General features: G+C 37.2%; 1 protein-coding gene across 1 annotated transcript in view; it reads right to left on the bottom strand.

Moving 5' to 3' along the window:
* Positions 1-332: 332 nt before the first annotated feature.
* The window catches only part of DIAPH2 (diaphanous related formin 2), an 880,788-nt gene continuing 864,081 nt past the window's right edge, over positions 333-17,039 (bottom strand). The window contains exon 32 of the mRNA XM_058441333.1: positions 333-6,101. Within this exon, the coding sequence (XP_058297316.1) occupies positions 6,037-6,101 (65 nt within the window). The 3' untranslated portion in view covers positions 333-6,036. The remainder of the gene's footprint in view (positions 6,102-17,039) is intronic.

Raw genomic sequence — 17,039 nt, 5'->3', positions numbered from 1 at the left:
TTTCTATTACTCATTCCAGATTTTTACCCTTCTAAGCATTTGAAGCCCACTTGCTTAATTCTATACTCAATACCAAAACAAAACAAAACAAAACAAAACAAAACCAAAACCTTTTCTGTTAAAACAGTTTCTCTGGAGCATGTAAATCACCCTTCTGATGTTTCTAAACTTTTCAGTTGTACCGTATCTCCACTACTCTGGCAAGCAGTGCTAAAGAAAACCTTATGATTCCTACAAGTATGTTTTTAATATGATCCCATGATCTCTACCTGACCAGGCCCATACAAAATCACTCCTGCACTTCTGTTTGGTCGAAGCTTCTCCCCCTCATAGTTCATGCCTTTTCACTTGTCTTTAATCTTAATTATCATAGGCAGTACAACATTTAATGTATATCTTAACTTTATTGAATAAGTAAGTAGCCATTACATATAGATTGCAAGTCATTCTCGGTCCTGCTTAGAGATAGGTGTTTATTCCAAGGTGAAATGACAGCACAAATCCACAGTTCTACTGCAAGTGAAATACTTCTTCAGGGTGGCTTGGTATGGACACAATCTCCCTCAATACCCATTCAAAGCAGTCTTTGCTTTCACCTCTCCCTTCAGGTGAGGGATTCAAGGTATTTAAAATAAGCTTGTAAAGAACCCTTCTGTATCAGAGGTAGTTTTGTGCCTGCACTGTGAACCATAGAAGGCATTTGGTCAAAGGTGTCATAAAAGGGGCAGAAGAGGTACATCAGAGCACAGAGTTGGGATCGATTATTTTTTTCAAGTTAACTGCCCCTAGTGGCAAAATATCAACCAAAATTTAGAATAGCCTGTCCATCTATTTAACAACAAAGCATGCAGCAGCCTGTGCAGACAATAGCTTTTAGAGACAAACTTCGATTTGGTTTGAGCACCAAGAATGCATCTTAAAAAGTGAAAAATTCATTTGTGTGCAATGAATAGCGTAGTGAGCTGCATGGTGCCCCCTCCCCAAAAAAGACATCCAATATCCTAATCCCTGGAACCTGTGATAGTACCTTATTATTTGGAAAAAGGTCCTTTCAGATGTAATTAAGAATCTTGGAATAAGGGAATTATCATGGGTAATCTGGATGGGCCCTAAGTCCCATCACAAATGTCCTTATAAGAGAGAGGCAGAGGTAGATTATATATACAGAGGGGAAGTGATGTGAAGACAGAGCAGAGGGAGATGCAGTCACAAACCAAGGAATGATAGCAGCCACAAGAAACTGGAAGACATGGGAAGAGTGTTTCCCCTAGAGTCTCCAGAAGAAGTTCAGCCCTGCCAACCCCTCAATTTTGGACTTTTGGCCTCCAAAACAGCAAGATAATAAATTTCTATTGTTTTAAGCCACTGGGCTTGAGGATAATTTGTTACAGCAGCCATGGGAATCTAATACAGATTGTGGAACTGGGAAATTGGGTACTTCTGTAACAAATGTCTTAAAATGTGAAAATGGCTTTGGAATTGGATAATGGGTAGAGACTAGAAGAATTCTGGTGGGTGTGATAGAAAAAGCTAGATTGCCTTAACCAGATGGTAGAAGTATGAATGTTAAAGGCATTTCTAGTGATGGTTTAGAAGGAAATGAAGATTTTATTGGAAAATGGAAGAAAGGGAATCCTTGTCATATAGTGGCAAAAAGAAGTTTATCTAAATTGTCTACTACAGTAGTGTGAAAAGTTGAATAAATGATGAACTTGGATGTTTAGCTGAGGAAATTTTCAAGTCTAGTGTTAGAGGTATAGCTTAGTTTCTTCTTAGTGCTTATAGTAAAATAAGACAGAAAACAGATACATTGACAAAACAGGCTGGGCATGGTGGCTCACACCTGTAATCTGGCACTTTAGGAGGCCAAGATGGGTGGACTGCTTGAGGCTAGGAGTTCGAGAGCAGCCTGGGCAACATAGCAAGATCAAGTCTCTACAAAAAATGCAAAAAATTAGCCAGGCATAGTGGCATGCACCTGTAGACCCAGCTACTTGGAAGGCTGATGCAGGAGGATCCCTTGAGCCCGGGAGTTTGAGGTTACAGGGAGCTATGTTTGTACCACTACACTGCAGCCTGGGTGACAGAGTGAGACCTCATCTCTAATAAATTTAAAAAAAAATTTTTTTTAAAGAGAAAAGAACCATATAAGTGGACAAGGAATCAGTACCTGATGACTGGGTAAATTCTGAGCCTGAATTCACAATCTGAATGATTTTTTAAAAAAAGATGCTAAAATTAGGAGATTCACTATCAGAAAAGTGTGCTCTGTAGATAAGCCCAAGGGTGTGTCTTGACAACCTTTGGCTAGTGCTGAAGAAGTTAGGCATTAACTTGTGGATTTGACTGTTTCAATAGAAGCCAAGAATAGAGATGGGGTTACTCAGGAAAAATCTGTGAGGACCCTCTTTTCTGAATGTGTGAATCAATGTGACATACATGGAAGACCCACAAGATTTTTGAGAATGTTATACCAGCAGAAACACTTCCAACTGGGCCTAAAAGGCACAGAGATAGAACAAAATGAAAGAAGATTGTGAGACTGCCAAAATTCTACAGGTAGGAAACCCGTTGATAAAACTACTCAGCTGCAAACATGTGCTACCCTTCAAGATAAAGGAAGCACCATCCCGAGAGCTGAGCTGCAGGTACAGAGGCAGAGGCCCAAGTGTGGGAACAGAGGAAGTGGTGCAAGCCATAGACACAGAGGCAGAGGCCCAATCCATAGTCCAAGAAAGAAGAGCCACAGGCCCAAAGGGTGGAGCCCTGAGAAAGAGGATTACTGCCAGGCCTTGAAATATAACAGAAATTTGTCTGGCTAGATTTTGAAAATGATTGGCACAGGAGAGTCCATTCCAATTTCCATTCTCTCCTTTTTGAAACAGAAATGTCTGTAATTGTTATCCTATGCCTGTTCCCACCATTGTAATTTGAAAGCAGATTAACTTTTCTGTTTCACTGGTTCTCAGAGGAAGAGGAATTTGGCCTCAGGAAAGACCACACCCAGAGTTTCACTCATACCTGATTTAGATGATGATATAAATGACAAGCTTTGGAACTTCTGAACTGATGATATTTGAATGAGATTTTGGACTTACTTAGGATTGATAATGGGTTGAGACTTTTGGGAATGTTAGGATGGGATGAATGTCTTTTACATATGAGACAGACATAAATTTTGGGCCAAAGGGCAGACTTTGGTGGGCTAGGAGTGACTTCCTAAAAGACAGACATATCCACATCCTAATCCTCAAAACCCGTGAATTTATCTTATTTGGAAAAGGAGGCCTTGCCGATGTAATTAAGTTAAGAATCATGAGGTGAGTAGATTATCCTGGAGTAATCTGGGTTGTCCCTAAAAGTCATCATAAGGATCCTTATAAAACAGAGGCAGAGGGAGATTAGGTACACAGAGGAAGGTGATGTGAAGACACAGCAGAAAGAGAAATGTGGCCATAAGCCAAAAAAATGCCAATAGCCACCAGAAGGTGGATGTGGCAAGGAAAGATTCTCCTCTAGAGCCTCTGGAGGGAGCATGGTTTTGCTACCCTCCAGAAACGTAAGCAAATAAGTTTCTATTGTGTTAAGCCATCATATTGGTGGTAATTTGTTACAGCAGCCAAAGGAGATGGATGCCAAAGGAGATGGATATTAGTTAATATTAGTTAATATTTTAAGGATTCTGTACCTTTTAAAAATATTCTGAAGAAAATCTGCATAAATGGTGCTTCTCACATGTGGCAGTAATATGGCCAAGAAAAGACCTTAGTGTAATTTGGTTTCATACTAAAAATGTCACTGTATACTTTTTTTGGTGATACTTTCCAATCTAAAACAAAACGCAAATGGCTAGAGCAGGACCATTACAAATCTGGGAAACAAACCTTTTAACTCAACTATTGGAACTTCATGAAAGACCCTGAAAGGTTTTTTAATGTTTGTGAAAAGCATGTGGGATTGCTCTAAATAAAAATATATAAGTTATCAATAATAGTACTTCATTCGTTCTTGTTCACAAACTAGAAAATAAGGCAAGTTTGCACCTGGAAAAGGTGATACATATCAGTATTTCTACCTTGACCAGCTTGATAATATAGCAAGGCATATGCTCCCAAATTTTAGTCAGGGTTAACATTTCAAAATCATTCTCCTACAGACTGATAAGCTGTCAAACGAATTAAAAAAGCCATACCACAAAGAAAGATTTCAGAAAAGACAGACTTTGTAAAGTCAAAAATACACATATTAGGTATTTACATAAATTAGAACCTAAACTTTTGTTGTTGTTAAAAAACAGTGTTACTGATATGTCCCTTAAATGTGTGTGTGTGTGCATGTGTCTGCGTTTGTGTATGTGTGTTTTCAGATCGGATAGGACTGTAAAATCTCAGATACTGTTACCCTTTTTGATTTCTCTATTGTAGCAGCTTTAGAGCTTTTTAAAGTATAATACCTAAGTAAGGATGCACTGGAGGCAAAGGCAGCAGTTTGAATCATTATACATCTATATAAAGGAATCTGTGAGCTGCTGGTCACTTGTTTACTTTATCTCAGATGGGGATTTGCCAAGCCAGCCATTTGTTCTTCTCTCTGAATATCTACAATGTGCTTTGAATGAGTAGAAACAGTATTTTCTACATAAGAAATATACGTGTAAGAAATTTCTTGCAATAATCACAATCATCTGCATGAATTAGACTTAAAATTGCACTCCAGAGAAGTTATACCACATTATTTCAATGCATATTTTAAGATAATAGACAAGTTAAGTATAACTTTTACTCCCTAATCTATTTAAGAAAAATGTAGAACCTGTTTTCCCTGCTAGAGTTGTTGTGGCAGCATCATCTTAATTTGTTAATATAAGGTAAGTAAGTATAACGATAATTGAGAGGTTCACTTAGTTGGAATTATTGTAGCAAGAGATATAAATATATACACATATTTACACATACATACATAAAATTGCTTTTTCTTCTTCAGACGACCAAAGTGAAATTGGAAAGAGAGTGGAAAGGGAGATAAAACAATTGACCTTTCAGACAGTTTTCTGCCGCCTCCTGTAAAAAGAATTCTTTTTCCTCTCAGGTTTTCTAGAAGTCTATTCCCTGCCTTCTAGGGACTCAAGGGAGAAAGAAGCAGTAGAAAAAAGAAAGAAGAAACCACAGAGCATAGGAATCAATATTTGCCTTTGAAATCTAAATAAAGGTAATAGAATTTTCAGGTTCATCCCTAGCATAAACATTAAAATGTGAGGGTTTTCTCAAAAATAGCCATATAAAGTATTTGTATAAAGTAGATATCTGTGCATAATTAGAAAATACCTCTTTAAATAAAGTTTAAATCACTTTCCCTAACTGATTCGGTTAAACTTTGGTTTATTTTTAGCAATGAGAAGTGCTTGCAATATCATGCTGAAATGCTAGCTAGACTAATGATAAGTTTAATTTCAGCCAAAGCAGATGAATCCATCAGCTTTCACTTGAGATAAGATTCTAAATAACTCAACTGGGGTGGAGCAGTACTTTCGTGAATTTCCAAAATGGCTTCTCTTACAGTGTGCATAATATTAGCCCCTCTCCAAATCAAGATGCATATTTTTCTTGGCCCTTTTCTGAAGCTGACACTGGATAATTCTTTCTTTCTATTCTTTTTCTTCTCTTTTGTTTTTGGTGGGAGTGACTTACACATTTAAGATTTTAAATTTTTGACAGACTGAATGTTTTTGAAAGCCTTAGAACTCTTCAATTTCTTACACTTCCATTATCACAATCAGGTCACACACAATTACAAATGATACACATCTTTACACTAAAATGGAACACATTTTGTAATCCTGATAACTGTGTTCAGATTAGAATAATTGTGGGAGGAGTCTTGCAATAGTATTACAAATGCACACTACTTCATCCAGCTTATCTTGATCTTTGCAGAAATGCACTTATTTCCTTTCCAGCCGCTGAGTGCACACTTTGTTCTTCTCAAAATGCATCATTTTGTTTACTTAAATATTTTCATATTCTTTGGCATCAGGAATCACTTAGATGAGATAGCTCCATTGTGGCGAGAGCGTGACCTTTCCAAAGGTACTCGTCTGTTATCTGTAAGACAAAGAGAAAAAGGACCAAAAGCATGGTAAGCTTTAGATCTTTGCTATTACATGATGTTAGGTTGAGAAAGGTTTTCAAATAGTCCTGAAAAATCACTTCAAATGAAAATGTAAATAAGTAACAAGGAACTCAGATCTGAGGAGTTCATGTGGCAGCTGCCCGGCTGAGTTCAAGAGTTCTGCAATCAGCAATAAATGACTTTTCTTGGTAAGCGAAGTCAGAGTGATAAAAGAAATGGAAGCATTCTCTCAAGCACAGTCCCCTTGGAAATAGCAGGCAACAACAAAATTCTTTGGTAAAGATGTTAAATTGAAAAGATCTATATACAGCACCTTTTGTTGGAAAGCAATTCAATTCCCCATGAGTTTTCAATCTGTATGTTGGCTACCTCTAGAGGACACCAGCATAGGCAGAGCAGAAAAGAGTTTTTATTTTTTACAATGATTGCAATATGTGGCAATCACACTAGCTACCAAATGTGCTTGATTGTATGATGTAAAAAAATTCAGTATATTATATAGTCATTATGGGAATGAATAATGAATAGGACCTATTCTAGGTCCCATTCCCACCACCCATCACAGGAAGAATAATTATTATAGAGATAACAAAACTTGGAAAACAAAGTTTAAAAGCATTGAAAGTTGCTGAAAATAGTTCTAGCTTTAATAGGGAAAAGGTTTATAGCTCTGCATTGCGATGATCACTACTATGTTATTATCACCTGTTTTACGCTCAGCTTAAATGCAATTGACGTGGGTGAAAATCCCTTTCTGACAAAAGCATAATATACTTAGATTCTCTATTTAGAATGAGACTAGGTCCCTAGAAATAATGACAACCACCAGCACTTACACAAATGCTAACACTTTACACTCGTTAATTTGCTAATTCACACAACATCCCCGGGAGGTAAGCCCATTGCATTCTATCCTATTATCTCTGCTTTAGTGATGAAGGTTACACAGCAAATCAATGGTATGATGGGGGATTATAATGCAAAGTTAATGCCTAAATGTCAGGCCTGCTTTGTTCAGAGGTGAAGGTTGGGGCCTCCCAAGCTGCTACTCATTTCCTCCTTGAGATGATGACGCCCAACTAACACATCCTGCCTGTTGTATGGGGAGGAAAAACTGAGAACTGCTGAGGTTTTGCCATGGTGCCTTTCTTGTCTGTGCTAGCATCTCTTGACTGAGTTCCCGGTAGTCTGTGGTCAGCAAACAGAGCAAAGCTAACGGGCCTCCATGACCCCAGGCTCATTAACACCACAGTATGAGTGTCCTGAGCCAACCAGCCATAAACTTAAAGCCTACTGAGTGCTTCATAATGCAATAATATCACTGAGAGGTGAGAAAGAAAGAGACATTTTCTCTACTCGGAGATATATCTGAGTGATGGATTATTTGGGTATCTTTTTGAAGATACCATTAAAAAATCCATTATTTAGCTTGAGATATGGATCACAATTCAGCTAAAAATGTGAAGATAGCATTCCTGAATAAAGGACTTATTATTACTTAGATGTCACTGGTTTGCATACAGATTGGTTTTCTACTTCTTAGAAAACATTTAGAAACGAGATTACAATACAGTGGTTCCCATTGCATTGCTAGCATGAAAGTATTCGGTGTTAAAGCTACCAGACATGAGAATGATGGTAGCATTCCCAGAGGATCATGATGACTTGAAAAAGGGCTTGTGCCTTGGTGGTCCTGCACACTAAGGTCAACAGGCATCCACACTTCACTTCGGTAATGCTACTGGCACCCCACACCATCACTCACTACCCACTAGGTCCAAGACAAGTACCACATCCAAAAACCCAGCTTTGCAGCAATAAATGATGGGATGTAAACTTCACATCAACCTGCAACTTACTGGTGTCATCTGGTGTGAGAAAACAAAGTTTCAGGTCAAAACAAACTGACGAAAGGACATGGAAGCTTTTGCAAGGCAGGATAAACATTGAGTTTAGGGCCTAAATCCAGCTTTTGACATGCACAAAACAGAATTATTCTAGATTTTCTCCCTCCCTTTATTCCTTTCTCCTTTCCTTCTTTGCCTCCACCTCCCACACCTCTCTGGATGCCTAATTTGTCCCAATAGCAATGAGATAATTATAAGAAGCAATTCTGTAAAAGTTGCCACTTACATTTTCACAATGTCAACCTACAACGTTTACGAAAAAAATATCATTAGAAACAACAGCAGCAATGGCTGATCTGGATTTTTTCTTTCCAACTCTCTGTATTTATGTATGTTAAAACAACTAATTTAGTGAAAAAACCAACAAATATATATACATATACATACTCTTATAATCTGCGTGTTTGTGTGTGTGTGTGTAAATTTGATTTCATTTATCTTCACATTCTAATGGCTAGCAATCTAATGATGACGACTTCCATGTTTGGAGTCATGTCTTTTAAGCAGAGATTGAAAATCACTCAATTGTTTGAAATACAACTTTTATATTTACAGTATTAAAAACGAATGGGGAAAAAGCAGTGGCCTGGCCCTCATAAGGTCAGGACTCATAGTTGGCATCACATTCATGAGGAAAGGGCAAATGTTAGATATGATTGCTGCCAGAGGCGATACATTAATTTGGGTGATAGTGGCCATGATTGTATGTCCTCTTTGGAAATAGGTGGAGAAACTGGGTGCTCATGTGATATGATCTGAGAGCTCCATGAGACCCAGCCTGAATCCAATTCACTTTTCTAACTAGTCTCATTCTCCTAATACTAGTATAGTTTAGGCGAAAAAAATACAGGCTTCTCCTTCAAAAAGTCAATAGTTGACAACACATGTATTTACCTGAGATTATATGGAGGGCTTTGTTAACAGGTAGTAGTATCCCTTCCAATCTGCCTGTTATCTTTTTGGAAACCAAAGAGAGAAAAATGGAAGAGGAGGGTCTGTCTGTGTATGTATACTTGTTGGGGATATTGTGCAATGAAATACAGAAAAACACGCTTGATTGGAGGATGGGGTAACATGATTGGTCATATTCTTCATCTGCTTCATTTTTCTTAATTCATAGACTAACACATTATGGTCTAAGAATTCATTAAGGGATTCTAATGTTTGTAAACATGAGGCTTAATGCAGCAATAAGCCTGAGAAATCAATACCAAAATGGACCTTCCAAATCCACCAGAGTCAGCCATGCATGCGCTAACAGATTCTTTTTGTTCATCAAAGGCTTTGAAATGTGCCCCATGTGAAGGTGAATAGATTCTGATACTATGAAGAGTGACCTGGTTAAAGCATAAGGTTGAAGACAGGAACATAGTTGTATGAAAATGTGCATCCTGGGTCAGGTGCTCACGCCTGTAATCCCAGCACTTTGGGTGGCCGAGGCGGGCAGATCACCTGAGGTCGGGAGTTTGAGATCAGCCTGAACAACATGGAGAAACCCCATCTCTACTGAAATACAAAATTAGCCGGGCATGGTGGCGCATGCCTGTAATCCCAGCTACTCAGGAGGCTGAGACAGGAGAATCACTTAAACCTGGGAGGCAGAGTTTGTGGTGAGCAGAGATCGTGCCATTGCCAGCCTGGGCAACAAGAGTGAAACTCTGTCTCAAAAAAGAAAAAAGAAAAAGAAAAGAAAAAGGAAGAAAGAAAAAGAAAGAAAGAGAGACAGAAAGAAGGAAGAAAAGAAGGAAAGAAAGAAAGAAGAAAGAAAGAAAAAGAAAGAAAGAAAGAAAGAAGAAAGAAAGAAAAAGAAAGAAAGAAAGAAAAAGAAAGAAAGAAAGAAGAAAGAAAGAAAAAGAAAGAAAGAAAGAAGAAAGAAAGAAAAAGAAAGAAAGAAAGAAAGAAAGAAAGAAAGAAAATGTGCATCCTATGGAGAAAGGGTGGCCGAAACAAAAGAAGTAATATTCAAATCTTTCACTAAAAAGGAATATAAAACCATGGCCCAGCTTAAACATGGTTCTGCAGCTTCTGAGTATCAGGTTAACCAGCTCAAACAGATGTCAAGGCTTTCCCTGCTGTCATATGAGTTAAAAGCTTTATGCCTTTTCTAAGCATAAATTGAATTGGCATTCATCTCAAAACCTTCCTAACTGAGTTCTGCAGTAAATGGACTAAACCCATTATAGTATTGCTTTAGAATTCATTCATGCAATCATTTACTCAGCAACTATGTACAAAGCACATCATCTACAAAATACCTGAATGTCACAAAGTTTCAGATCCACACCTAAATCTACATCATTAATTTCCTTCTTACCGAAGACTTTGTCAAGTGAAATAACTGGGGAATAAGCACAGTACAGATAAAGCTTAAACACAATGTGACATGAGATAGACTGGAGGACTCAAGCCTGCGTTATGTAACCTGGGAGTGTGCAAACAATCCTCTAACACAGTGAGCGAGTGCCAAAAGTACAAGGCTGTATCTTGAATATGGCATGAGGAGGTAAACTTGGGATTGAAAAAAACTGTTATAAAAGGGCCACGTCCATTATTCATTCCCCACAAGGTTAGGCGTCCATCTGTTGTTGCCTAGGGGAAGGCTGTTTCTTTCCCTATGGTGCTTCATAGGCATGTAGAGATACCAATGTTGACCTAACATTATATACTAGCCCCTCACAGCAGGATAACATAAACGAAGTCTATGACCCTTATATACATAGTGTTACAAAATATCCCATTTTAATGCCAATTAGTAGGCTAGAAAACAAAGTAAAAGAAACCCTCTGTAATTTACAATGAGCTTTGCTTTCTCCAAAGCCCTTTGAAAGTGACGATGTGGCAGATTTACCACCAGTGGTCAGGCATTGTTTCTAGCAAAGAGAGCAAGTGGAGGTCTAGGTCTATTGCAGCTTAGGCTAAGGAAACCAAGAAAACTTTTTATGTTGCTTCCAAAAATGTCCACGGAGTAGCTATTTGCATCTCAAGCACTGATGAGAGAAAGATGATTTATTTTGGACTGTTATACTGAAATCATCTCATATGGACTTACATTTTTTCCTCCTTGTGTCCAAAATGGTTTTATTTATGCTTTTCTCTGTGATTTTAGAAATCCTGACTTGGATATAGTTTTCTACTCACCAGAAATGACTGCAAGGTGGCAGCCAAATTAGGCTTGAGCCTAACCTCTTTGTAGGGGAGAGCCAATTGCTCTACTAGTTGACCAGATTCTTTCTGTGACCAGAATAGTGTCTTTTGTGTGTGTGTATGTGTATATATATATATACTGAGCTCAAACTACATATGCAGTTTGGTGTTCTACCTTTTCATTTAATAATCGTATTGTAGAAATTTTCCATGTCATTAAACTTCTGGAACATGACAGATACATCTTTACATATGCCATATGTAGAAGTGGCATTGTTAGGGTATGCAAAAGTAAGTCCAAATGTATTCCAGAATAGTTGTATTAATTTAAATCCAATTGGCAGTATATGAATTTGTGTATCTTATCTCTTTGTTAGGTATTAATCTTTTTAAAATGTGCTAATATAAAAAGTGAAAAAATAGCATCTGATTCATTCTTTCTGCATTTATTCAAATACTAATTAGGTGGAACTTTTCATATATCTTCCTTTCTATACTGAGCATGTCTTTTGCCCATTTATCTATTGGGATCTTAGGTTTCTGCTTTTGTTTTTATTTTAAATGGTACATATTAGGGATACTAAATAATTGAAATATTTATTAGAAATATTTTCCTTAGTTTGTTGATTGCTTGTTGATTGTTATTTATTTTGTGTTGTAGGTTTTTAGGAACATATGGTTTCATTTTTTGCTGTTTTTATGAAACTAAATCTATCAATCTTTTACACTGTGATTTGTTTCTTTGTTTTTAAGCTTAGAAAGTCCTTCTCTAGCCAGAGACATGTGACAAACATTCAACTATATGATTTCTTGCTCTTTAAGGTTTCACTTGTTTTTTTTTTACATTTAACTATTTAAATGATCTGTGATTCATTTTATTGTACAATGTCAGGTAAGTTTCCACACTAGTTTCTTTTTTTCTTACAAGGAGAAGATGGGCTGTCCCTGCACTATTTGTTGAATAATCATGAATTTCTATAATGATTCATGTTAACTCCTTTATCATATATTAAATTGCTATACTAGGGTTTCTGTTCCATTGACATTGAGATTATTCCATATTTTTGTGGCAATAGCTCTCGATTTCATTATTTCAGCCTCATGATATGTTTTAATATCTGGTGGAGTTAAACCTCCATTACTTATATTTTCATTTAAACTAGGTATTTTTTAGGACACATTTTAGAACTCTACATGCTATAATCCCGAAACAACTTAAAAATAACACAGCTAGATAAACAAACCCAGTGGATACTTGTCTAGAAGCCGACTGATTACCTCCACTTAACAATTAAATAGTTCTAGACCTATTCTAATCTCAATGACATTATAATGTGCCAACTAGAAACAGGTCATGTTGTGTAATCTGTATCCTTCATTACATGCAAATAAATCCGTGCAAAGAAAACAGAAACCTAGATTACTGTCGTAGTTCAGGTTGGTAGAAGAGATGAAAGTTATTTTAACAAGGATGGTAATGGAAAGCAATAATGTTAAAATAGTTCAGAGGCTACTGTGACTATAGACACACGACTCCCATTAAGTGTAATTGGAGTTAAGCACATGTAATGATAACAAAATAGACCCCTAAATGTCTTTCCAATTGGAAAATAAGCAAATGTGTTCCATGAAACAGAGTGCTTTTGTGTAGAAAATACAGTATTCTAATTGAGATGCACAAATTACTTTCACATTGATATTGTTCACGGTACGATGTTGGTATTTTTCCTATGCATAGGGATGTAGATCTGCTAGAGGTAACTTCTGTACAAAGAACGACTTTCCTTCTCTTAATGCTCAGCATTCGTTATGTTATTAAAGGAAAAATCTCAATAGTTGCAATGGATTTATTAATTCAGTAGCTTGTTATCAGCATGAAACTCTGCTGTGCTAGGGGAAAAACAAATTATATTTTACAAAACTGCAGTAGTGAGATTAAATCACTTTTCTATATTTCACTTTCTTCTTATCCTCCCTGCCAGGTAGTAACTCTACTCTCTATCTCTATTATGAACCTCATATTTTGCAAACTATCAAGTCTCGTACTAATATAAAGGTACATTATCAAACAAACTCAATTATAGTAACTTTAGGAAGATTGAAATACCTGATTAAAAATCACATAGTACAATATTACTTCAAGGTATTAAAAACGTATCCACATTAAACTACAAATGTAGAAAATATGCAATACTTACTTTTATCTATCATAAACATGATATTTTTATAACATGTACAGCCAACCTCTTGGGATTCTGAATGACTGGCATTTACATAATTGATAACGTGGGCATTTCAAGAAATCTTAGAAAAGTATGGTTCAGAAAAAATTACATCAGTGTATTGTTCAGTATTTCAACTGCCACAGACCTTGCTATTGATTATCTATCTTTGGACTCAATGTCAAAGCTAGTGAATAGATGTTTTTAAAATGTCCTTGGTTTTGTACATGAGCCATGCATTATGTTTGCTTCTTTACTAGAGAATGCAATTGGGTCGTAAGACAGATTTTCTCTCTATGATGTTCAAAGTCTGACGAGGATGCCTGCATATCTAGAAAATATAGAAAAAAGTGACAAATAAATATATGAAGAAAGTTAGGCAATAGTTGGTAAAGCTTCCAAGGAAGTTATATATGTGAAACTTGTATTGAAGAGCAAGCTAACGGAAACCACATAAACTACAACAGAGATGCTCAAGGTGTCTATGATAGTGGCTTATACATAGCACTTTCTAGAAACTTGTCTGTTGATTAAATAATCATCCAATCATCAGCAACAAATCAGAAACTGATCCTTGAATTCACCTTCAGCTCTGCTGCTTTCATAGAGGGAATGTATTTTGACATTAATACAAGGAAAGGAAAGGCTTTCTTCTGTCTGTCTATCCACACATTGCTACTGCATAAGCTATCTGCAGGGTACCTTAACAGGCACCCTTATACATTATTAGGGTAGAAAGGATAAATGTACCAACAACTAGAACATGAAACTAACTATATTGTCTCTTGTAGCATTTATTACATTTTAAGTACAATGGAGGTTCCAAGTAGAGAAAAATCATATCCCTTGAGTACAGGAGCTGGGAGTCAGGGACAACTCCATCCCAGTTAAGCCTTAAAAGATAGATAGGGGGATTTCAACAAGAAGAAACAGAAAGATAGCTGTTAATTTTTGATTAGTAGAAAAAGGGAATTCCAGTTCTCAAATATTGCTATTTAATGACTAAATGTTTCCTATTTGCAAGGAGGGTATGAAAAGCAATGAATGTATAAAGGAAGAACCAGAATGCCTATACATATTTAACCTTTATTTTCTAAGAAAAGGAAGAAAATAATGAAATAAAATGTACTGACTGGACTTGTAGTTATTAGAACTAAGGCAGTGACAGCTGTTTCAATAAACATGTAATTTTAATTTAATTCTATTTTTTTAAAAAAACAGTCTTGAAGCATTTACATAGAAAACAGGAGTTCTGCTTTAAAAAGTGAGCAGAAATGGGCTCTCTGAAATCTTCCACAGAGGTTCTATTGTTTGAAGCCTAGATATCCTAGATAGTATCAAGAGTGACAGTAGAAAAGCCTATCAAGGCATAGATTGCAATAACCTGGGCCAGGAGTGTTTGGCAGGGTGAGAGCTCAAGCAGCCATTTGGGTTGGTGGAGAATGAACTAGCTGTTAAATGGCATGGTGGCTACAAGATCAATTCATTACTACCACCTGTCATCTCTGTGCCTTTCTACTCCATGTGTGGCATATATGCCTATGACTAAGAATAGTAGGCATCAGCCATTTCTCTAACTTTGAGCACATGATGGACAATCCTCTGTCATTTTCTCAGGCAGTTGTTTGTGATCTGCCTGAACTTTGTTGCTGATATGCTGACTTAGAATACACTTACCTGTCATCTGCCTTTGTTTCTGAATCACTCTAAGACCATCTATCTACTCTTTTTGTTTTTAACATGTGCAACCCATCTCTTGGGTCTGGGCTATGTATTTCTTGCTGATGATGGAAGTTTTAGGGTAGTCAGCCCAACTCCCCACCTTAAGTAAGCCCAGGTACCCTTGATATGCAGGCTCGCTAGTTTCAGCAGTAAGGCAGAAATGGCAGTCCTTCATTCACCCTGTATGATGTCTCCATTTCCCAAAGAACCAGATCACAGAAATATACCACTGCCTATGATTTTGATAAAAGATACTTAACCTACAGCTTACAATGCAAGAGTCTATAAACAGGTGCTTCCCATTAGCAATGTTCCCCATGCTAGCCTGTGCTTAACTGTTTAACCAGTTGTATGAACAAAGGCAACCTATATAGTTAATATCACACACACTTTAACAGCTGTTGGTGCCATTGTTTTAAAATATAAATTGTCGGCCGGGCGCGGTAGCTCACGCCTGTAATCCCAGCACTTTGAGAGGCCGAGACGGGCGGATCACGAGGTCAGGAGATTGAGACCACTCTGGCTAACATGATGAAACCCCATCTCTACTAAAAATACAAAAAAAATTAGCCGGGCGTGGTGGCGGGTGCCTGTAGTCCCAGCTACTCGGGAGGCTGAGGCAGGAGAATGGTGTGAACCCGGGAGGCGGAGCTTGCAGTGAGCCGAGATCCCGCTACTGCACTCCAGCCTGGGCAACAGGGCAAGACTCCGTCTCAAAAAAAAAAAACAACAACAAAAAAACCAAAAAAACAATAAAATATAAATTGTCCCTTAAGGTAGGAGCCAGTCAGCAGTTGTTTTAAATATGAACAATTAGGACACAGTTAAAACACAGTTTCTCGATTCCATATTCATAATTGGCACAAGTTCCTTTATAATTCTAGTGTCTAACACAATCCATGCACAACCTGAGTACCAGGCTGAGCCTATACATGAATAAAAATGGCTACTAACCTAGCAACTTGCTTCTCATATAAGACATCTCAAAGAATCATTCCTGACATTTACATCTATTGGGACAAAGCCAGTCCTCATATTATCAGATAAATGTATAAATCTAGATCATAATACACTGATGTTCTTTGCAGCATTGTTTATACTAATGAATGTCATAAATAACCAATATGTCCATCATGGGATTAGACAAAACAGGGAACCTACAAACACTGGGATACTATGCAGTCAATCTAAATTATTACATAGATCTACATGTACTTGATAAAAAGAGGTCCGTACGATAAGGTGAAAAAGGCAAGTTATAAGAGTATGTCATAATCTGATTTTTGAAAAAAATATAATTTATAATATTATAATTTTTAAAGTTTAGAGGGATATATACCAATAAAAATAGTGGCTATCTATGAATGGTGGGGTGACTCTTTTTTTTTTTTTTTCCCGAGATAGAGTCTCGCTTGGCCATGCAGGCTGGAGTGCAGTGGTGCGACCTTGGCTCACTGCAACCACCATCTCCCGGGTTCAAGCGATTCTTCCGTTTCAGCCTCCCGAGTAGCTGGGATTACAGGCACCCGCCATTATGCCCAGCTAATTTTTGTATTTTAGTAGAGATGGGGTTTCACCATGTTGGCCAGGTTGGTCTTGAACTCTTGATCTCAGGTGAGCCGCCCACCTCGGCCTCCCAAAGTGCTAGGATTACAGGCATGAGCCACCGCACCCATCTGATTCTTTTAGATATATATATATATATTTCTATAATATCTGAATTTTTGGCATTGAGCATGACTAATTTGTCAAACTAGAGAACCAAATCTAGATAGGATGTTAAATTCTCAGTCTTTAGCTACAAAGTACATACTGTTTTCAATTTTAAGAAAGAGTAGCATAGGATCCAATAGTCTCTAAACTAATTCCTTGTTGATTATACCATCACTAAGTACACTATAATGGAAAGAAAAAA

The sequence above is a fragment of the Hylobates moloch genome, unplaced genomic scaffold, assembly GCF_009828535.3.
Source record: "Hylobates moloch isolate HMO894 unplaced genomic scaffold, HMol_V3 SCAFFOLD_7, whole genome shotgun sequence".
NCBI classification, from domain to species: Eukaryota; Metazoa; Chordata; class Mammalia; order Primates; family Hylobatidae; genus Hylobates; species Hylobates moloch.
Note: the sequence above shows the minus strand (reverse complement) of the source record. Positions and strands in the feature narration are given on the sequence as shown.